The following is a 23,199-nucleotide window of genomic DNA, read 5'->3' as shown; positions in this document are numbered from 1 at the left end:
ACATGACTGGTGATGACTGATGACTGGTGGTGATTATAGGGGTCCTTTTATTGAACTGTAAGGGGCTGAAAAAGGTTGGAAACCACTGTTGTAGTAAGCCTGAAATCGATCAAAGAGCCAAACACACATTTAATGAAATAACGTCAAAATAGTGACACTGTAACTTTTTAGTGGTTAAACAATGACAACAGCATTACCTTGCAATGTACCTCTTCCCCATGTATCGAAACTGATAGAGGCACACTCTGAGAAAAAAAAGAAAAAAACTCAGTCAATGCATATTTTTCAGCATTATTTATACCGTCACTGTCCATGTTAACAATCCAAACCATCTTACTGGACTAGTGTGAAGAAATCCATTAATTCAGCAGATGAAGCCTTGTTCCAGTATGTGAACAGAGCATCTGGATTGAAAGGACAATGACATGTTGAGTGAGTAAAGTGATCAGGCAGAAAGATGGTGACTACAGATAGAAAAAGAAAGAGTGAGATCTTACCCTCAGACATGCTTTTAAGCACATGTAAGAAACACATGAGGAGGCTCTTGATCTCTGCCTGTTCCAGTTTATCACAACGCAACAAGGTGCTGCCTAGGGACGACGCAGGTTGGCTCTGTGGAACAAAGAGGCTGGTCAGTCACACACAAATACACAATCCTGCCACACAATTCTAGCTCCTCTTGCTGCCTCAAGATAAACCTGCACTGTTCAGAGAAACAACTGTCAGTATATACTGCCAGTGACACTTTAATTATTAATATTATTATTTAAAAAGTTTGTGTGTGGTTAGAATTTGGTTTTGTGGTCACAGATCAAAGAAATCAAGAGTTTTGGGTGTGTTGTAAAAATTATATTGTAACAAAAACATAGGAAAAAATTCACCAAGTCCTCGTCAGTGGTCAAATTAAACATGTAGAGTGATACATTCAGGTGTCTAAGCAATGTATGGTTGACAGTCTGCTGGTGGAAAATATTCACAGTTTCTCCAAGCTAAAGCAGAGAGCAGGGAGAAAAGAGAACCACAGCAGTGGAACAACAGCCCTACCACAGCATAGGGGTTGGCAGTATACCAAGCACGTTCCTTTGCCAGTTAGTCTAGACCACAAAACTGTCTGGGGATGACTTCATGGAAAGCCTGAGGCTATGCTGGAGCTTTAAAAGGTGTTATGCATATGGGAGAGCAATAAGACTAAAATGAGTTTTTATGTCAAAAACTCTGAGGCTGTGGAGCAGTTCATGCACATGTCTAATAAACAGACGGTTTTTGGCAATTATTCCTCAATTGTCCTCCTTTTCTCCTTGTGCTATCATATGTGTGATACACACACACGCACACGCACACACACACACACACACACACACTGTATATTGTAAGAAATGCTACCACACACCACAAATAAAAGCATCTTTGATAGAAAATGAAACAACACAGAGTGGATTTAGCTTGAGGCTGTAAATCAGTAAAAATTAAAAACGCCACAGCACATGTGAGAGGAAGTCAAAAGTTAGGCATTCGTGCTTGTCAACATTTGGAAAAAAGAGCAGAGACAAACCCTGTAAGGACCGTGGAGTACAGCAGGTCTGCTTTAAAGCACCAGTGAACAAGCAGGCCAAAGCCTGAGAATCATCTGGCAAAGAAAAGGCTTAGGTTTCAGGACACTGGGACACTATAACACGCATTCCCAAATGGGACACTCAAGAGGGAGGGTGACTGTGCAAAGGAAGAAGGTGTTTTGTACTTGAAGTGAAATGCTGGGCTGCAGGATGCTTTCTGGCACAGAGGGGACAGAGAGCAGGGAGAAGTCCATGGTGACACGCTTGGTGCGCATGGAGGGCATGGACTCCTCGGACTCCGTAAAGAAGCGCAGGACATTGACAGAGTGTCTCCGTGCAAACTTCTCCGTCTGTCACAGCCAGTCGTACAGGTGAGGTGGGGGAGTTGATGGTACAAGTTAACAAGAAGTGACTGCGTCACTTTTGTAATTACACAGGGAGGCGTGGTATGCCTGAGGCACACTGAAATGAATGTTATACTATACGCACATCACAGAAAGTCTATATTTAATTTCCGGTAAATGATGGATGAAATTACTTTACAAGCAGCAGGGGTACCTTATCAAGAGAGCTGCCCTTGTCGTTGTTCTTTTCAGGGAAGCTGTTGCCAGAGTCAGTGCTGATGAGTGAGCCGCGAGAGTCTGCGTGGCGCACAGAGTTAATGTTGGGCGTGGACGACGTGTGAGGTGAAACTGAAAGGAACAAAAACACAAATAAACTTTTATATTACTGTTAAAACAAATTTGTGTCACTCTTCTCCATCCATGTTTTAACTCACTAGTGCCTGAGATGACTCCAAAAACATCTTTGTGCAAACTGGTATCCAGGAAGGTGCTGGACCTGGGAGGCGTCATCAAAGCATTGGTAAGGAATGAATCTTCTCTTCCATTCTGAATCAAAATCAGGGGCAACCACTTATTAGATACAGATCCACAATAAAAATTCACAAGTGAGTGTGAGGAGCATGTCTTGTTACGGTCCACAGAAAAGCATTAGGTCAGGGTGTTTCAAGGGACGGGTGTAATGTGGAATTCACACAAATAAACGTATATATTACTATTAATAGTGGAAAAAAACAGTCTTAGTTTGGCTGACAGAATTGACTGAAACATATTAAATATGGAACTATAATGGTTAACGCATTTATTTAGAGGCTTTGAAATGAGAATCCATTTCATGGTTGAAATTCTAACAGTGAACGATGCAGCACTGTGGAAAAACAGACACGATGGACTGCACACAGAAAACAGTTCTTTTCAGATGTATGGATTTTTTGCCTACTTCAGTTGATGCCCTGGTTATACTTTAAAAGACATGAAAAAAAGTGTCTGTACCGAACTTAACTTACAACACACACAGATCCACTGTCATTGTTGACGTCTACCTCATTCTGTTTCTCCACTGTGTAATTTTACTATTCTTTGCACATGATGTTATGATATCTGTGTCAGACCATGCTTGAACAATTCCTCCGCTGTTGTAAAGCCTTTCAGGAAAATGATTCTGATTTGATATATAAATGAAATGTACTTATCTTGACCATTGCACTAAATGTGTATAACAGTTTTCCACATACAGTACTACTTGTTGGTTCTGTCTAAGCCCTGCCTATACCCATCTATATAGTCATGTGAGAGGGATAATGTCCCTCCACATGCCTTTTTTGAATTTTGTAATTCACAGTCTTTGGCAACATTTCTCAAACAAAACAATGGACCATCTATGTTGTGATTTCATAAATTTACATGTAAAGCTGTATTTATGATATTTAAGGCCACTAGGTGGCTCCCTTACGTTATTGGAGTGGTTTATGGGTAACGGAGGTACTTCCTTCACATTGAGCCTATTGACGTTCTCTTGGAGCAGACCAAACAGGGGCAAGTACAAGGTGGCCAACCTAGCCTGCTGGCTCTGAAAGACAAATGGACCACTTAAAACAATATCTCAAAATCACAGGCACACATCAGATGCTAAAGTAAAAATGCATGAATCAAGTGTGCAGTAGGCGTGTGTTGCTTACTTTGGAACTGTAGCGTTCATCAAACGTATGCTTAACCATGAGATTCTTCAGCACCTGGATGGATATTTGACGAATCTCCCTGAACTCTTGTAAAGCTGCACTGACCTCCCGGAGCAGGGTCCCGACCAGGAAATGGTTCTTACAGAAGTCATCTGTAAGTGAGTAATCCAGCTGGAAATCTGAGGGAAGAGGAAGAGGATGAAGAAGATATCAGGTCTTCCTGACAGAGAAATGTGTGAAGGATGTGAGTGAACATGAAGTCTCAAACAACGCTAAACAATTTATAGTAAATAGAGTAAATTTGTAATTATTATACATTTGACATAAATATAAAAAAGGAAACATGACATATTTCACATTGTACACAGTATTAAATCCTGGTAAACAGTTCAAAGATTTCCCTCGCTGGCAAATGACCAATTAGTTAATGCTGATTTCCATCTATGTAAGGAAGAAACAGATTTACAGACACACCTGGGCTTTCATATCTGACAGATTCAGGCGGTGTGACTGTTTGTGATTGATCAGTGGCAGCTGTTCAGAGATGGCATCCACGAGCATTTAAGTAAAACAAACCTAAATCACACCCAGAAAAATTCCCCAAATTATACACACTGTTTCTTCCTACTTGTACAACATATTTTTAAAACCTGCCTTTTGAACAAGCAAGTTTTAAAGATATTTTTAGAAATGACAAAAGTTCAGCATCTTATTGAATCACCACAAGCCATAGACAGCAAACCAACCCAAGAAAGGAAAAAAGTGCTAATAGCACATAATCAGCCAATCACTTCTTTACTGTACAAGCAGGATAATCGGGATGTTTATGTCGTGGATAGATCAATTATTCCACATCAACCAGTTCACTGTAAAGATGCAAGACAACTGATTGAGTTCTGATTGCAGAGAGAATTCACTACTTTCTGCTCAGTGTCGAACGATTTGAATAAAATCAGCTCTTTCTGATCAAGAAATGCAAGCAACACTCCTTGCACCTACCTACTGAAGTATCACATGCTTTCACCATATCATGTGGAGATAAATAAGCTAAATGAAGAAAAAAGTAGGTTCTGTAAAATCAAAGACTGCTACAACAGCAGATAATATGTACAGTATGTGATGTTGAATATGGCAAGCTAATTTTTTGTGTTGGCCTAGTAAAGCAATTTGATTTGATAGACATATTCTTCTAGCACATTGGCACCAAAACAGGCCATCACTGAGTTTAATATCTGTGCAAGTGATGCATCTGATAGATCTTCTTACCTTGAAATCTCAGAATCCTTCCCTTTCCAAATGGCATGGGTAGGTTTAAGGGGACATAGTGCTCGTGGTTGCACACAACACGCAGGAACTCAAACTTGAACTCAAACAGTGTCTGCATTTAGGACAGAATGCAGTCAGGCAATTGTTTTTAAAACACATTTTTCTGTATGTTTCTATAAATGGTGTGAGAGTTTGGGTCATCAGTGTACCTTTGGGTCTCCAGGCATAAAACAGTTGACATAGTTGTTGATCTGCTTGAACACAAAGCCTCTGTCCATCAGGTTGAAACAACGCTACAGAGTGAAGGAAGAAAAGCGGTTTGGTTATTTCTCATATCCATACACAAATTATGAGAAAATAAACGAGTATGGGAAGAGCCCAAGTCCCTTTTTCATTTAGGGTTTTGTTTATGGAAGTGTATCCGTTTTATCATTGTTTGTTGTTGTTTTTGTCATTTGATGTCAGTTTTTGGTCCTTTTGTGTTTATTTTTGACATCTGGGGTCTGCTTTTGCATCTTTTGTGGTTGTTGTGTATATCATTGTGGTCATTTTGTTCTTTTAACCAAGCTCTTTCAAACAAGATATAAGAACAGTAACTTCTTAGGCTCTGGACCATGACCCGCCATGACCTCTGGGGCTTCCAGGCCTGTACACAGTAGCCCATTGACTCACAGCAAAGGAAAAAAAACAAATCCCTCCATGTTTACATTAACTACTACTGACTGCACTGTACAGATGATATCCAGCTTTTATTTTTGTGTACTTAATAACACAGTAGCTGTGGATCCTAACCTTGATGAAGACTGCCAAACTGTGGTTGGCATTCCTGGCAGCATCCAGATTGTCCTTGTATTTTTGTGTGATGTGTGGCATCATCATGTTGACCAGAGTCTCTACTGTGTGATGGAAAGATGCTGAGAAACGCTGATTCCTGGAGAGCTGAAAAACAAAAGCAGGATGTTGGCAAAAAAGTTAGTGTACAGCATAATACCTGCCGGTTTACACCCAAGAATAGGTATGGAAATACTTCTCTTATGTAAAAAAAAAATATATAAAAAGAAGTAGAACCAACTTGTTTGTGTAGTAACTGATATACAGTTGCTCATTTCTCTGTGCCAAAGGCCTACACATTACCATGAACCTGGACATTGTAGTTTATTTTAAATTGATTCCTCCTTACAACGTTCTTCCGCTGTAAACACTCACTAAACCACCAAATGTGTGTTAATATTGGATCTGGAAATAGTCCCCAACAAATGTGTTGTTTTTTCTGCCAAAAACTATGGAGCTCAGCTCTTTCTATTTCTATTTTTAAACTGAACATATTGGAAATCTAGTGGCTTAATGATTAAGATGCAAACCACATAACTGCAACATCGACATTGACCTTTGTTTCATGTCATTCCTCTCTCATCCACACCATTGTTTACGTCTTTATTTCTCCTTCATTAAATAAAACTTCTTATTATATCTGTTTTTGTCTTTAAAGCTTTCTGTCATCAGTAAAAAGACATTAATTATAGACATATTTAGATACGTTAAGAAGTACGGATTGACTAAAATATAGGATTTATTGTCAATAAAAAAATTAAATAGCACTGGTCTTATCGTTAAGCTAAAGCTGGAAAAAAAGATTTGTGTGACCTACTCTTCTGGAGCATTCACTTGCTGCAACTGTTACCTCCAAACAGGGATGTGGTTGAATATGCTGTATGATAAAATGCAGCCAATTAAACTGCACAGCATTGGGAACAGACTGAGGATACATCGATACATTTGACTGTGGTACTGCAGCTGTCCACAGGACTTGGCATGTTGTGAAATGCAGTGAAGAACCTAAGCTGTAATAAAGCAGATACCTCTGAGTCAAGCACACGTGGCAGACATACCTTCACTTTACAGCTCTCAATCAAGTACTGAGCCATGGACTTGACTAAGGCTTCAAAGAAATACCAGGAGTACTGCAGAGCGGACAAACATCAGTCAGATAACAATGAAGAGCAATTTCATGTTGATTATAATTATACACTTTGCAATCTGTGAAATGGTACAACTGTGTTACCTTCAGCAGCTTGTTACTTGTGAGAAAGTCAGTGGAAGGCTTTAGAATAGCAGTCATGGCTTTTGCCAGCTCCTCATGCACTGTTCGGGTGGTGGAGGACGTGTGTGGCTCAGTCTTGAAGACAAACTATACCAGACATAAGCAGACAGACAAGAATAAGGTCATGTCAATTCTCCAGTACAAATACTAATATCCAGACCACGAGTTGTGATGTGTAGCACAGTTTTACCTTTACATATGACCTCAGATAGTGCTCCAACCCCTCCTCATGGCACTGGGCAACAACATGAATCATGACTCTAGAAAGAAACAATTGAAAAATGTCAGTGAGGGAGTGGTTGTGAACGGAGGACTCCCTCATTCTACACACAAACAGTACCCTTACAGCATTATTCCGAATCTAATTTCATATTGAGATAATTACTACACAGTTTTCATAATCACAAAAACATTTAGAATCAAAAATATCCCACATGCTATCAATTAATGCAGCTGCAATCAGTTATTTGGTATTTGGGGGCCTCAGACTTTATCAAATTCAGATTCACTTTCACAGTCAAGAATTTTGAATAATTGCAGTTTAGGTTTAAAAGCCAAACATGAATTAGTTTATCATAAATTATATTCATATTAGTTGACATTTTTAAGCTGGTGTCAAGTCATTGAGGACTTTGGGGACACTTGCCTGGTGACATTGACTGCCACGTCCTCTTGGGTGGCACTGGTAAGCACCCTAAATAGCTGGTTCAGGATGGTAGGCAGAAACTTGATCATCACATGACTTTCCATGGCATGTAGACTCTGAGGGTAAAACATTACAATATGTTTCTGAAGGGTGTGGTAACAACGTTCATCGTGCACCATGAGGAGATTTAAAGTGGAAAAGTGTTGTCTTTCAAGCAAACTCACTTGAAAAAGAAAAAGAATACAGAACAGAATACAGTGTGAGGACATTAATCTAATAACAACAACAGCAGGAGGACATGGGGGAAAAACATTGTACTAATCGCCAACACCATATGCTCCAGTGCCTGGAACATGGCAGAGTGTAGGTACTGGTGCATCACTGCCTCTGTAAAGGAAACTAACACAAACCCTGCCAAAGTCACTTGGCAGTCTTCCAGTCAGCACAGCTGACCTGCTGTTTGACCCTCTGGCTATTGTTCATGTTCACTGCTGTGTATATATTACAACCCAAGAGATGCATTGGACCAAGTGTTGCTCCCCATGTCAATGTCCACCAGGGGAGCAGTGAACTGAGATTCCCATGGAATAGAATAAGAATGCATGTGCAAAACTGAGCTACTAGTGCCACAGGATAAAACTGGAAAAATAACCAGCTATGGGTGGACTTTTTAATCTTTTATAGGTTACAGATACAGGTCATACGGCAGCGGGAAAAACCCTGGAGAAGCAGAATGAATGTGCTGTTGCTGAATTACAGCACAGAGGGGAGACATTTAATCTCCATGTGATTCAGCACCAACCAAGTGTGACTGTGGTTCCAGGGCTGAGGATGAGCAATGCAGGTTTAGCTTTTACATTAATATAGAGAATATAGAGAAATTGAAGTGTGAAAACATGCAAAACCTTTCCTTTCTATCAAAAAAGTATTAAATATTATTCTGTGCAGACTTAGAGTAATTTTTAATCCTTGATAGAGCATGTGCACTCACGTGTACAGTATATACCAACACTTAAATGTAAATGATTGGGAATGTACGATGTAGGTTGACGATTTCTCTCAAACATGAACTACTGTTACTAATCAATTAATTACCTACAACAGAGCAATTATTCTAATAAAGCAACCACAATCACAATTGAATTATAATAGGAAATTTATAAGATAAAAAAATAAAAATAAATTATAATAATGTTCATTTATGTCAACCATTTCAGTGGAAATCCTGATTCCCTTATAGTATTTATGCCCTAAATGTCCCTGAGATCTTTATAATTTTGCTTTACCTTCAGGTATTTGACCAGGTCTCCTCCTGACACCTGGGCTGTTGATGCTATGCTTTGACAGTGATGAAAGAAATTGTGCAAATGTTGATCCTGAAATGGTAAAACACAAAGAAGGTCAGAATGCAGAAGGCTGTTCCAAGAAGCTGAGTTGTAATAAAATCATAGCACAAGTTTGTAGTAATAAAATAAAATTAAAATTAAAATGATGGGATATAGATTAATCAGCAGTCTATAGAAAACTTATATTTTCTAAAAACAAAAACTAACCTGAGTGTAGACAGTGGACACAAAGTGAGTAGACACCTTGAATAAAGGCTTGCCTCCCTCCACCCATTTGATTTCAGGACTTGCATGCTGAAACAAAACAAATGAGCAATTCATTACTCAACTACTGCATCATCTCTGCATATTTTTTATGTTAATGAGGGCAAGGCATCACTGTTAAATAACTCTACCTTGCCAGCACCCTCCTGAGAGCTAAGATATCCAGCAGGCAGGTTGGCCGCCACAGGAATCTGACTCTCATTCATGATCACCCGCCCGTCCTTCAGCAGAGGGAGCCAGGCGTAACCCACTAAGAACAGAGACAAATTTGATACGTCAAGCCAGTAAGATCAATAAAAGATAACTCTATTGTGTCTAGAACAGTCAAATCAAAAATATTTAGAAGGATGTAATGCTGCATTGTCTGTATGACGATTTAGTGCTGCAGTGCTTTTACCTTGCGTCTCGACCAGGTCTCTCTTTTTAGTGCTGGCCTTGCTGTTGCTGTCACAGCTGACATGGTATAAGGTGAAGAGCAGATGGTGTTTCTCATGGAGCTGGGTTGGAAGCTCAATCTTAAACTAAGGCAAAACAAATGTGCAAATACACATTGAGTCATTGATTGCATTGTTTTAATGAGATTACTACAGACATTAGACCGTGAATTTATTTCAACCACACCTCATCATAGAATTCAGGGTTCTGCTGGTGATGTAATACTGCAGCAAAGGCATTTTTAGTAAACAAGGGCCCTCCAGGTCGGCCATATATGCACTGGAATGATAAAAACAATAATTTAATAATGTAATACAGGTAAAAAGTTGGACTTTCTAAAAAAATGTTTTTATTTAGATATATATTATATAAAATAAACTTTCAGGACACATCGGAGTGCAGTTTACCTTCAGTGAAACAGCCTCTTCCTCATCTGAGTCCTTGAACTCAATGCAGACAGCTATGTTTCTAGCCTGAGGACAAACAAAGAGTAAAGCTGACCCAGTTAGCCAAACTACAGGAGAAAAGTGCTGTAACTTCGAAGCTGATAAAAAAACATTGGTGGAGAATCCTCCTTTTTACAATTTTTAAATTTCACTACACTAAAGAAACCTTCGATGCTACTCATGGGGAACAAATCAATAAAAAAAATCCCTGCTTTGTTCTCATCTACCCACACAATGGCACTTTCCAGTAAAAGTTTGTGATACCTTTGCAAATGACTTTTGGCTGTCATACTTCAAGTGCTTCGGGTAGACATAGAGGTGATTGTTGTAGATTGTGAAAGGCTGAGAACATTTGGCTATGTACGGCACAAACTCTTCCACTTCAAAGAAGATGTTGGACTTCTCGCTGCCATCAAACTGTTTCACAGGAATGTAGGATGAGGTAACGCAATCTATATACAGAAGCAAGAGGGAAGGAGACCAAATAAACAGCCTGGAGACAACGTGACCAATCTGGTCTGAGCAGGAGCAGCTTTCATCTGTCATGCTGGCAGCGTGGAGTGAGTTTAAAGGGCTTACTTGTCAAATCAGGGGCTACATTGTCAATGGTAACGTCAAGGTTTCCTAGGATTACGGGCAGCTTGGCCATCTTCTCTGGCCTGAGGAAAGGAAAATAAACTGTAGTTAAGCTTTCTATCTAAGCTTGCTATCATCTACCAAAGATTGAATACGAAACAGGAAGGCAGTCTAGACATGAGCAGACAAATAACATATGACCCCACACAAAGATGTGAGCAAACATCTAATTTTAAAAACAAGCCTGGATTTCCAAAGTACAACCTATAGGATCACATTTTCCATATTTAATTTCCAGAACACCTGCAAGACTTCAGAAAGCACGCATGTAGTACAAACATTACTAACTTTCTGAAATCAACCAGCAGTTTGAGCATGTCATCGTTGGACAGCTTGTTGCTGTCTTGTCTGTAAAGAGGTGAGAAGCGAGCGCCTTTGTCAATTGTCCCTGAAGCATCTTTGAACAAAGATCTGCAAGAAAGAAAGAAAAAAAGAGTCAAGAATATTTCTCTTGTCCTGCAGACAGTTATGTCTATTGGGCAACTAAGAATACTTAGGTACAGTCTAAGGTTGCCACTCACAATTATTTCCATAATTGATCAACCAATTCATTATTGAAAATAACCAATTAATGGTTTAGGATGTAACATGATGTCCCAAAACAATTCCCATGATAATTTTTCAATATGGACGTTGTGATTTGGAACTGGGAAAGCTGCAATTCTTTGCATATACAAAAGTAAAAACATGCAAAAAATTAAATAAAATCTAAGCAAATGACTTAATAGATTTGACTTTTAAGACTCTTTACAATTTGTACCGCTTAACCAAAATTAAATAATGTACTCTGGGTACTAATGTACTAAGTTGTACTGTGGGATAATGGAATTAAATCCATTTAAAATATCACTCTGTCCTTCCTGAAAGTCTACTTCATACAAATTTGGAGCCTGTCTGAAAGATCAAAATCTTATTTGTTAAAGAGATAAAATACCTTGCTGCCCAGGCAAAGGGCATCCTGTACTGGCCTAACCGGCTGCATGCCAGCTTGGCATTTTTCAGGACCTTCTGTGCCACCTAGTGGAAAACAGGAACAAATATTTAACAGAGCTTCAACCCAACAACACACAAGCTGGGTCTCATTACTTGCTATAAAGCAAGTAATAAAACATATATAAACAATATTCAGAATGCTGACGCACACACATACACACACACACACACACCTTAAATTTTTTAGGCCTAAGTCAAAGTCAAAGCCAAAGTCAATACTTCTTTGTCTGTGCAAGTGGCGGGCAGCTAAAAACAAGTATGATTATCTCTGTATAATGTTGAATAATCTAGAGGATTCTGCTGAGCACTGGGAACACACTGCCTAGTGAGGAGGTTGCTGATGAAAGTTCGTGGGTCGGTCAGTACCTTGGTTGAGTCTGAGCTCTTCATGTAGGGCTCGGCACAATGGTTTATTCCTCCCTGAAGCACTTTCTCAACGCGAGCCACCAGGAAGATATCTGGATGCGGGCATGTCACTGAGAATACTCCCTGTGGAGTATATATGCATTGGAACGTTTCAACTTAAAATCAAAGCCATATTAATCTTGTGCTAAGTTATCTTAGAGTACTTTATTTTTAACAATATTCACCAGTCTGGGATACTGCATGGTTGCCTCTGGCACTCCATGGACCAGCCGCTGTGCCTCAGGGTGACCATCCCCTCCCCCGTTCATATACTGGCTGTAGCTATTAGGAACCATGCCCCTGACAGATGGGTGGTTTAAGTCCACATGGAAGTCAGATGAGATCTTCCTGCCATTCTGGATATCAAACAGTGAGAGAGTGACAAAGAAGGGCTCCACCTGGAGATGAAAGAAATGTATCTGTGTTAGACTGGTGATGATGTGTTCAACTTGATTTCTTTTGCAGTTTCTCATGCAGCCTGCATCATCTGAATACCATAAAGTAATTAAAAAAAGTAAAAACCCACTTCAATGACAACCTATACAGCTGCTCAACAGGATTGTGACAGCAAATGTAATATATTGCTTAACTCTCCTACTTAAGTATCTTGCAATATATCATTCAGCTAAAGTAGACAGTTATTAGCATTAACCCATTTACACGAACGAATGACATTTGAAACTATAAAACAACATACATCACCGCTTAATACTATGACTCATCTCATTAGGTATCAAAGAAATACATAAATACGTTTCCACAAAGATTAACCTAATCCTACAGTACTTATGCAATTGCAGGCATGCACTGATACACTGGATTTGTTGTCATTATGCCTTACATAAAGATGGGTTTTATTTATTTCCACACAGTGAAGACAGTGGTAATACACTGGAACACTGGAATAGTTATTTCAAATATATTTTGTGTAATGGCGCTGGGTGAACATGCTTCGAAGTGTGTCTCTGCCTGTGTGTCATGACAGAGCGTGCTCATTCTGTGACAGACAGTTTCTGCTAGGAGAGACAGCAGGACATCAGACTCCATGATACTGATTGTTTGTCATTACTGAGTCTGTAGCCTGGTTGCTATGCCAACAGGAGTCCTTCAGCAGCTCAAATAATGAGGGAGTCTATCCAGTCTGCTGTAACAATCCATCTTTAGTCAGACAGGTAATAATATTAATGTTAGAATTTCATTGTAACATGTATGTGCAATATGTATATGTGCTCAATGACAATAAGGGATGTTGTTATTTTGGGCCTATTGTGGTCAGAAAAAAAATTATCGGTCTTACATTTGTTGTTGGTCCTTCTTCGTTCTCGGCCACACAGCTTTGCAGATTGAACGATAGGTCATTGCAGTTCACCAGAACACGTTTGCCAAACTTCTCCTCAAACTGCTTCACATCCGGTTCTATTCCTGAGAAATCCAGTTTCTAAAGACAGCACATAGAAGACGTATTGCGTTTCACTAGGGAGTAGCCCTCATTTCCATATAATAAGCAAAGAATTCAATGTGCTTTACATGAAACTACCTGTGTGTCAGGGTCCAGGGTGAAAAGTTTCAGTCTGGTCTCGTTCCTCATCCTAGACTCTATATCTCTTGCACTCTAAAAACAAGAAAGGCATTTCCTGAATTCATTTTGAACAAAACCTAAACTGCCAGAATCACAGAGATTTCCAGTCACTTGGTTTTATCATTAGGACTCTTTGTCATTTGCACCTACTTGGAAATAAAGCTCCATATTTCCAAGGCTGATCAGGCTCAGTGGTGAGAGTCAGGTGGTTCCCAGCATACAGTACCTTTCTGTGCAGCACACTAACCTGTTAAGCTGTTTTCCAGCTAGCTGTTACCATCAGTTTCCATGCACATATGGCTTTACTACTATGCACCTCTCAGCACCGTGACAGCATAAAGAGCTTTCCTCTAAAATACTTATTATCCACTTTGGTGGAAAAAACTATTTCTGAAGCCTGTAGGACATCACTGGGTAAATAATTTAAACAACACAGTTTTTTTTTCTCCTCAAGCCTACTCAAAATACCTGAAGTCACTGCATCAAAACAACTGTCAGCTTTTTCCACTATTGGAAAAACCTTGGATGTTAGTTGGTGAGTGCTTGGAGGCCAGATGTTTACTTTGTAATTTAGTTTTAGGGAGACCAAATAATTTATGCTATGGAAATATCCCGAGGTGGTTAAGCTCAACACATATGTAAATATCACGAGATGGTTAAGCTCAACACATGCCAATGGGTCTGTATTTGAATGACTGAGGTGTGTAAACCCGTGACTCCTGCATTATCAGCCTTCTTTGTTACAGCTTGAACAAGAAGCAGAGATTTAATGGTTGACGTAAGCACATCCACAGAAAGTGGGACCTACCTGAAAGCTGTCCATGCTGCCAGATGAACTGTCTGACTTTACAAGATCATCATCTAGAGAAAAATAAAAATAATCATTGGATTTGTGGAGCATAAACTGAACCACTCTGTGTTTTAAAAACCTCCTTAATCACCTACTGACATGTGAAAGTTCAGTAAACAGTAATTCAACTGTACAGGAATCACCAAAGATAAAGAGAGAGATACTGCAGGTCCCTGTGTCATTTTTTAAGATCTCCACCAGATCTTCTCAAGCAGAACTGATTTCTTCTCATGCACAGTGTGATTAATAAGGAGAGGAGAGAAGTTAGGAAGATTAGTAGAGCTATTTGTGCAGAGGCATTTAGCTTCTTTCTTCCATGGCTAAGCCTCCATCGACACTGGAGGTGAGCATTAAAAGTCTGGGTGGTCCGGTATCACATGGCTAATACATATACACGGCCAGGAAGAGAGGGAAAACTGAGCCCCAGATAGTGAGTAAATGTTGCTGCCAATGAAAAATGTCTCCTTAAAAATATCCTCAGGTAGGTACAGGGTCCCTGAGTAAATAAACTGATAATGATCAGTAGATATGCTGGATCTCTATGGTTAATTATTGTTATTGGTATAATAACTGAGGGCATTCCTTATCTTAGGAACTTTGCTTACATAATAGCACCATTGAACAGTAGCGTCTATAAATACTGAGCAGCTGTCACCATGAGTTTTATAAATTTTTTAGTTAATGTTATATAATTATGTGATAATGGTTTAACATTTTCATTTTTGGGTTGCAACAAAACCCATAGATATTCATAATACAACCATAGAGCAGAAAACATTTATATTTAAGAGGCTGAAACCACATTTAGTATTTTAAAACTCACAAACATGAATCAGTTATCAAGTAATTGCAGATTACTTTCTGTCAACCAACTAATCAATAAATCGACTGTATTAGCTTTAAAAATACTGAATGTACTTTATAATAGATTGTGCTGGCTGGCCGATTGTGGATCACTTTAAGAAGATAAACCTACTGTATTACATTGACTGTATTATTCACATTATTTAGTCATTGTAACAATATGAAATGTGCTTTGTATGACACGTTACAGTCTGTAATGTCTGTAATCTTAATTTAACCGTGTGCATGTCCAATTTAACCAAATCTTGTGTTTATCCAGGCCCATGAGAAACAAAAACGTGTTCTTTTCCAGAAGTTGGATAATATTTTGACAGAATTGATATAAAAATCATATTCATTCAGATATTTGTGTTCCCTTAGTGGAAGAATGTGAACACACACACACACACACACACACACACACCGTCATGAATTTCTCCATTCCTCTTCTCCTGCATTGCAATCTCAAAGCTGCTGTGTAAGATTTTGTTGAGTGTGTTGATCCAGTCCTCCATCTCTATTTCACTGTCTGCAGCCAGCAGGTAGGTGCTCTTATCCTGCATCTTAAGCTCGAATGCAAACCTCCGAACCTTGGTGTTCTGCAGAGGAGACACAAGAGGAGATTAGAGACGACCGGGAAAGGAGGCAACAGGAGATCAAAAATAGAGCGCAAAACAAAAAGATTGAACAAAGACTTTTTTGTTATTGAAAAGTTGGTGGTTTCATATTTTCCAAGTATTAGGGTTTCTGATATTTAAAAAAAATGATTAACTTTAGCTTTTCAGATTTAAAAATCAAATATCCAACTATGGCCAAAAGGAATACTTTATCTCACTCTCCAAAGCTAACACAAAGGCATTGCCAGCTCACCAGAAGGCAGCTGATGTTTAGTTTTATGATTTAGATCGTGGCTTGTTTTACTTTAATTCTGCTTTCACTTCCATGTATTATGCTGTTTTGGAACCTACAAAGTCACAGTTCTCTTAATTGGACAGGAAATTACCCTATTTAACTAAAACCTACAAAAAGTACAAGTACAAAACATGAGATGGAGCTGCTGTGTAAAGTGAACAGAAAATGGCCTGAATTTGGAGAGCTGACCATGAACTATGACATCTAAAAAGTCAGAATGAGTGACTGTCACTGTTGGATTTGATATTACAGAGTTATAGTCTATTCATAAACCACACCGTATCTGCTGATTCAGCCGCAGTTTGTCCATAACACACAGCTGCTGCTATAACCTTGCTGAGGTCTGATGCTTTTAAGTTAGCAATTTAATAAAATATTCAAGTAGTAATTCTTTAGTGAAATAAGGGAGTCTTCTCATTATTGTCGGCAGTCAGTGAATTGTTGTGTTGCAGCATCTTATCTCTGCAGCTTGTCTCCAATGTTGAAACAGCAGAGTGGGAATGATTATCTGCAGGCTAACTGAGTAAACATGGAGAGGGGTGTTTAGGACAGAAATAAAACTAGAGTCTTGATAAACAGAATTAATCATACTGTGTGTAGGAGGACTGGACACTATTTTCTATTCTTAGAATAGGAACACTTTCAGGCGGTAAGTAGAGTAAATTGAACCTCTGGGAGATTGAGTAATAGGCCAATTTAAATTTTTAGGCCACTTTGATCCATGCTAACGTACAGTCACTTAATTAACATGTGACAGTTCTTTGTGCATTTAGGGTATATGTTGGAGCCATAACAAAGCACTGGAGAAGCTTCAGGCTCAGTATGATGTCACTGCACATGCCATTACAGCTGCAAAGTCAACATCTGCAGCTCTACTCACAGACCATCTGCTGACGGAGTTTAAGCCACACAAAAGACCAAAAAACACACAACTATATATGGTACTGAACAGTATGTGAGAGGCTCTGCAAAGTTGTTGAATGACTTTAGTGCCAGTGGACTGTGCACAAAAGACAATGTATAATCAGTTATATCCCTGCATATTGAGAAAGCTCCTTAGTAATTAGATTAGTAGAATATGGCACAGACTCAAAAAAGGGGACATGAGGGAAATTTCAACACTCACCTACATAAAATCTAGAGACGAATTTAGGGCAATAAGGAAGGGACAGTGCATAGTCTGACAGGAAGGACATTTCCTCAGTTCTTTTGCAAATACAGTACAACATGTACAATACAACTTGTCATGTGTCTACATAGGACTCACAATCTACTAAGGATCAAAGATTCAGGTTCTAATGACATAATATGAAGTGTGGCCAGTGTTGGTTCATGTCCATCCCACCAGCTAAACAATTTTTTTAAGTGAAAGCTAAAGTTTTCCCTTTTAAATTTTGTTTGAATATTTTGCAACATTCGTCACAAATGACAGGCTGAGGTAAATCCTAATAAATATGACCTTGTAACACAGACATAGTCTAAAAGATATATCATGTTAAAAGATTTTCGGAAAACAACAATATCAGGATCGAGTTTATTCAGCCCAAAATGAATCAGGTCCTATGAAATACACTGCAGTGCAAAACAAAGCAAACAACAACTTTACAACCTGCAACGATGAAACCTCCAAAAAAAAATATCAATTACCAAGTGCAGCCCTCTCTACCTCCAATCAGGAAGGAATCATTATTTCCAGTCCAAACCTTGCTGATTAATCCCAGCTGAATGCCTCATCAGTAAAATCAGTTTTATCCATCTGTTGAGATGACAGACAACTCATAATGAACTCAGTGAGTCTTATCTGACATTCAGATACACGTGGCATCGATTTTCTGATGTAAAGTGCACGGAAGTGAGACCTCAGCTCTCACCTTGTTTCACCAGCTGAGAGTCAGCAGTAAAACATAACAAGCAGGCTCAGGTTTCAGAGGAGGGACTAAAGAGGGTCTCTCAAATACTTTTCATCAGCAGTCTATCAGCGTTCGACCAAATTATGTTATATTTTGCACGTTACAGTTTTATCCTGCAGGTTCGGAAATACATTTATACAGAAAAGAACTCAGAAGAGGAAGTTGTTATATGTGTATTCACAGTTTACTCCTGGTAAACTGTGAACTGTGTTAATTTCCACTTGGGCCCAGGCTACACCCTGTGGTCGCACGGCGCCGGCAGGGATATCCCGTTTGGCAAAGTAGGTAATGGATCATCCATGGTCATCCAAGTTTAACAATGACTGCTTTTGCGCCAGAGATGACTGGAAATTGGAGTGTACCTGAACCACACCCATACAGGAGTCCAAGAAAATGGTTCCTTTGGGCTCTTTGGAGATCTTCTCATCTTTGTAGAAGTTTAAATTGTAAGAGCCGTCCCCGAGCTGAGTTAGGTGGAAATACCTCCTCTTGAATGACTGCGATGAGAAAAAAAAACTTTCAGTAACTGGAATACAAAATGCACTTTTTGGTCAGAACAATCTCAACTTGTTCAAACTGTGAATGAAATGCTATAAGATTAGATCCAGTAAAATTAAACCTATTCCAAAACTGGAAAACCATGAATTAAACTACGTAGAGAAATAATAAAGGAATAACACAGAATGGAAAAACAAACTTTTACCTCAACTGTAGAATGTGCATCAAATTAAAAAGTCTCCAGTCAGAAATCTACACTTATTATTTCATTATAAGATAAATGGTAACTAATATACAGTACAAACAAAACTACAGTATTTAGAGTTTTGTTTATGTGAAAGGCATTATGGCTAAGGCTGCAACCATATGTGTTAATTATTTTATGGATTAATCTATTATCTTATATGTATGATGTTGGAAAATTGTGAAAATGTCTATTAGAAGTTTGTGGAGCCCAAGGAGATGTTGTGTTTTACTTGTCTGACTGAACAAATAGTGTTGATGCTTGCTTTCATTAAAGACAAAAAATGGAAGCTCACATTAGAAAAAAGTTGTAGTTTCTCGAAAATAGAGTATAAGGATGAACTCATCATCAAAATATTTGCTAATACACTTTTAAATCAGTCAACCAGTAAATTAACGGAATTTCTCACTCTCATGGTGACACTCATGGCACTGTTCATGTTGCCTTTATAGAGCCATCCATGTTTGGTGATTCCACCTTTCTGGGATCCCAAGGAGGCTGTATCCTGCAGGAGACAGAGACACAAGATCAGAAAATATAAAAACAAACATGTGCTGTAAACACTGTAAAGGGAACAAAACTCAGCAAGTCAAGTGAAAATGCTTTAAAACTGAACAAATCACTGCTGTTAAGAAATTAAATGGACAATGCTTTTAACAACTGTGCCAAAATTCCTCCTGACTGTCCACAAAAACCTTTGATCTTGTGGTTTGAGATGACACAAAGCCCAACATGAGGTATGTCTGTCTCAATCCAAACAAGCATGGTGAGGAACATTAAACAAACTGCAACCAGGAACCCAAATAAATATCTTAATCTTCAGAGCAGATCCATGACACAAGAATCCAATCATCTCACACTTCCAAGGTGGGTAAGTTTGAGATCAAGCCTTACCCATATGACTAAGCTCCCCTCATCTCCCAGCTTTCACAATCTGTAAAAATAAACCCATTAGGAGTCATGAGGGAAGAGGAGATGGGGACAATCTCTGCGGCCCTGTCTTGGTTTTGATCAGCTCTGAATGAACCGTGTCATTTACAGTTTCACATTCTGAAAGACAACATTTACAACCTGCATCCCATCCTTTCATAGTTTCAAGAAATCCTCATCCTTCTGTTCAGCAACACTTCTCATTCTTTTCCTTCAAGTTTAATAAAAGAAAAGGGGATTTTAAAAGTGCTGGCAGGAACTTTTAATATTCTCAGTTTTGGGGAGTGATCTAAAAAGCATCTGGAAAGGTTCAGAGCCTGTTTCTCAGTGTCAGTGTCTAGACAACATTCACCAGCCCCTGGAGAGACAGACAAATCACCAAGTTAATTCTGTGTGAACTCCCATTTGCTCCAGAAAACCCTGTGAAAAAGTAATAAAAAAACAAACAAACAAAAAAAAACAGAAAACCTAAAAGGTTCAGAGCAAAGCTGTTGTCATAAAGCTGTAACTTTCTTTAATTTGCACAACTGTGCTCCGTTTAAGGAAAGATAGATAGATAGAGGTCACAGAAAGAGTCAGAGTTGAATACAGAATAATTTGGCTGTTTTTAGATGTGTTGAAGTCCTGCCCCTCCTGTCCTGTCAGGACGGAACCTGACCTATGACAACCTGGTACAACTTTGGTCGGAAAAACATTTCCCTCAGTCACAGTGGAATTAAACGTTTTTTAGAGTTTTCTAAAATCACTCAGTCGTCTTTTGCTAATACTGAAGGAAATTTTATTGTGTGTTCATGGTTATGCAGTGGTTTTCACAGCTCACGCCTCATGCTCCTGGGTTCAAACAAAGTATGCTTTTGTAGGTTCTCTCTGTCTACTCCTGTTTCCTTTCACAATCAAAAGATATGTAGGTGACTCTAAACTGCAAGTAGGTGTGAATGTGGTCTGTCACTATATGCGTGGCCTATCATATCATGGAAAAGAGAGGGTCAGGATGGTCATTATGCATTAGTTGAGGCAGTGTGACTTTATAATATGCTAGATGACATTAGTTTCAGATGCAGCTTGGTATCATCTTTGAAGAGATAAGTGTGTCTGTCAGGTGACTAATGAGCCTCCTTGTTGTGCACTCCTACAAGACATTCCAAACACAACAAATACTTAATTTGTATAAGAATACACACCCACTCTAGCAGATACGAGTTAGCAGAGAATGAAGCAATCCAAATGTTTCACAGGGACCTTTATGTTTGTGCACCAGCAAAAGTACTATTATACCTAATTCCTTCCATTCAATTCAGCAAGCTAAACATGCAGCAAGCTAAACATCACTATATCTATTATCAAAGGTCAAACAAATGACTGGAATATGATACATTTAGCTGCATGTGCTCATTTCTGGGCAGCATTGCTGTAATCTTGAGCAAAAACACAATCTAGGCTTGAACTTGCAACATCTTAAATAGTCTAAGTTACAGAGGGTTTTTGGCATCTAAAAGATGAAAAAACTAACAAAAGAGTGATTTATATTTAGTAATTTTAGCTTTTATCCAAAGCGACTTACACGTCAGTGATGGTACCAATATTGCTTAAGGCTTCTGACAAAGAAGTAGGATTCAAACGTACCTCATCTTTGTCAGCATCCTCATCCACCTCAAATACATGGGCAGGCAGTTTATCAGGTCGGCACACTTTACTGTAGAAATGATCAGAGTATGTACAGTTTGAGAACAGAGGAAAAACACTGCTTTTTTATGATAAGCATACTATTAGTACATAATCTTGCATTCTTATACACGGCTCATATAGTATGATGCATGTATAATGCCAATGTAGCATATTACTTTTAATGGGAGAAGTTACTTCTTCAAGTCTTTCTAGCATATGTACTCTGAGGTGGTGTGACTGGAATGATAAGATTTTTCCTTGTGTTAATGTTTTATAAGTAATTTTGCATATTTGCAGCAGGTCTCAAGAGTAACTACAGTACAGTATTATAGACATGAGGTGAATGTCAATTCCAGGACTGCTGAAAAGCACTTGACTGCTCATGGAAATGTTATGGTGCAGACTGCCTGCTGGAAAATGTGTTAAACAGCCAATCTGTGTCAAACTGTATTGTTTAAACTTCGCTATGATCAGTAAAGTGACAAAATATTTGGCAGCGCTAATGATCAACGTCATTGTCAATTCATATTTTACCGTTTTGTCAGTAACGACATTTTTTTCAGGGAAGAGCCTAGAGTTAATGACACAATTTACGGACAATGAGGGGGATTTCCAGCCTGGCTGAAATTGGGAATTATCAAGTGCATTGTAAAAAGAAGAAACACTCTTCTGTTGCAAGGAAGTAAGGATGAATTGTCTTTTGCGTTTCCTTATAATTAAGTCACAACAGCACTGCATCAAAAGTGGGAAACAAAAGGTGACAGCGTGTCTAGATGTCCTTAAAACACAATGGAGCTGCGTGTGACTGTGTGTAAACTGTGTTTAAGTTTAAAATCTATGGCATCCATGTATTTACACAGAGTAGCTGTCGTAACTTGCCCATCACAAGATTGTCTTGGTACACTAGTACTTAATCTCTGAAGTACTAGTACCAGTGTACAGAAGCTTGGAGTTATTTTTACAATGCACTTACTGTGGAAGCTGTCGAAAGTCTCCAGAATAGTCCTCAAACCTGTAGTTCACAACATGCCAGTCAGACCTGTAGGTCTTAATGCACTGAGAAGACAAAGCGAAAATGAATTACAAAGTACAGTAACATTGTTGGGCATGTGTAGCACAACGAGTGCGGTGCAGTTTCTCTACTACTGGAACGTAGTACAAAACACCGTAAAATATTATGGTGAGAGTTGTGTTAGAGGGTTATTTTGCTTGAAATTAACTGGTTTCTAAGGTGTTTTGCCCAATCAGGTATTAAGACAAAGCTCTTTATAGCTGTTCCAAATAGAAACACGTAAAGGTGGGTCAAAAAGCCAGAAGTCAGATCCAATCACATTTAAAACTTTGCATACCTTCAGACAATCTTTAATTGAAAGCAGTTATAACATGGTGTAACTTCCAGAAGTGTGGCCTTTAAAATCAACATATGTTGGAACATTAACTGAGGTTACATGGGGCAGTTAAACAACATTTTCAGCCCTTGTCCAATAAAGTAATGAGGAAAAAGGGGAGTTCGCTTTATGTTCACACTCCACCCCAGTCTATCAATCCACTAACACAAACTGGGAGTGAGTGTGTCTCTATCTCCCTTTTCTGAGGAGACATCTGTTCGATGTTAGAGTCAGTGATAGCAGGAAATGACTGGTATCTATTTTACAGA

At 38.8% G+C, this 23,199-nt stretch overlaps 1 protein-coding gene across 5 annotated transcripts in view; it reads right to left on the bottom strand.

Moving 5' to 3' along the window:
* The window catches only part of zmp:0000001200 (dedicator of cytokinesis protein 9), a 68,432-nt gene that overhangs the window by 9,731 nt on the left and 35,502 nt on the right, over positions 1-23,199 (bottom strand). For 3 of the 5 annotated variants that reach the window (XM_067514720.1, XM_067514718.1, XM_067514722.1), the window contains exons 4-37: positions 22,516-22,598; positions 21,501-21,570; positions 19,357-19,452; positions 18,568-18,702; positions 15,808-15,982; positions 14,499-14,551; positions 13,649-13,723; positions 13,409-13,549; positions 12,297-12,509; positions 12,073-12,195; positions 11,648-11,730; positions 11,002-11,124; positions 10,657-10,736; positions 10,342-10,529; positions 10,039-10,104; positions 9,818-9,910; positions 9,594-9,717; positions 9,328-9,446; positions 9,140-9,226; positions 8,873-8,962; positions 7,587-7,702; positions 7,131-7,200; positions 6,902-7,027; positions 6,729-6,800; positions 5,632-5,778; positions 5,049-5,132; positions 4,840-4,951; positions 3,574-3,752; positions 3,348-3,464; positions 2,332-2,443; positions 2,112-2,245; positions 498-612; positions 338-404; positions 198-245 (exon numbers count right to left, since the gene is read on the bottom strand). In XM_067514720.1, the coding sequence (XP_067370821.1) occupies positions 198-245; positions 338-404; positions 498-612; positions 2,112-2,245; positions 2,332-2,443; positions 3,348-3,464; positions 3,574-3,752; positions 4,840-4,951; positions 5,049-5,132; positions 5,632-5,778; positions 6,729-6,800; positions 6,902-7,027; positions 7,131-7,200; positions 7,587-7,702; positions 8,873-8,962; positions 9,140-9,226; positions 9,328-9,446; positions 9,594-9,717; positions 9,818-9,910; positions 10,039-10,104; positions 10,342-10,529; positions 10,657-10,736; positions 11,002-11,124; positions 11,648-11,730; positions 12,073-12,195; positions 12,297-12,509; positions 13,409-13,549; positions 13,649-13,723; positions 14,499-14,551; positions 15,808-15,982; positions 18,568-18,702; positions 19,357-19,452; positions 21,501-21,570; positions 22,516-22,598 (3,716 nt within the window). Of the gene's footprint in view, positions 1-197; positions 246-337; positions 405-497; positions 613-2,111; positions 2,246-2,331; positions 2,444-3,347; positions 3,465-3,573; positions 3,753-4,572; positions 4,621-4,839; positions 4,952-5,048; positions 5,133-5,631; positions 5,779-6,728; positions 6,801-6,901; positions 7,028-7,130; positions 7,201-7,586; positions 7,703-8,872; positions 8,963-9,139; positions 9,227-9,327; positions 9,447-9,593; positions 9,718-9,817; positions 9,911-10,038; positions 10,105-10,341; positions 10,530-10,656; positions 10,737-11,001; positions 11,125-11,647; positions 11,731-12,072; positions 12,196-12,296; positions 12,510-13,408; positions 13,550-13,648; positions 13,724-14,498; positions 14,552-15,807; positions 15,983-18,567; positions 18,703-19,356; positions 19,453-21,500; positions 21,571-22,515; positions 22,599-23,199 lie in introns of all 5 variants that reach the window. The other 2 variants (XM_067514719.1, XM_067514717.1) reach the window with 1 other exon arrangement.

Source organism: Channa argus, chromosome 9, assembly GCF_033026475.1.
Source record: "Channa argus isolate prfri chromosome 9, Channa argus male v1.0, whole genome shotgun sequence".
Classification (NCBI taxonomy): domain Eukaryota; kingdom Metazoa; phylum Chordata; class Actinopteri; order Anabantiformes; family Channidae; genus Channa; species Channa argus.
This window is presented reverse-complemented; position numbering and strand designations above follow the sequence as displayed.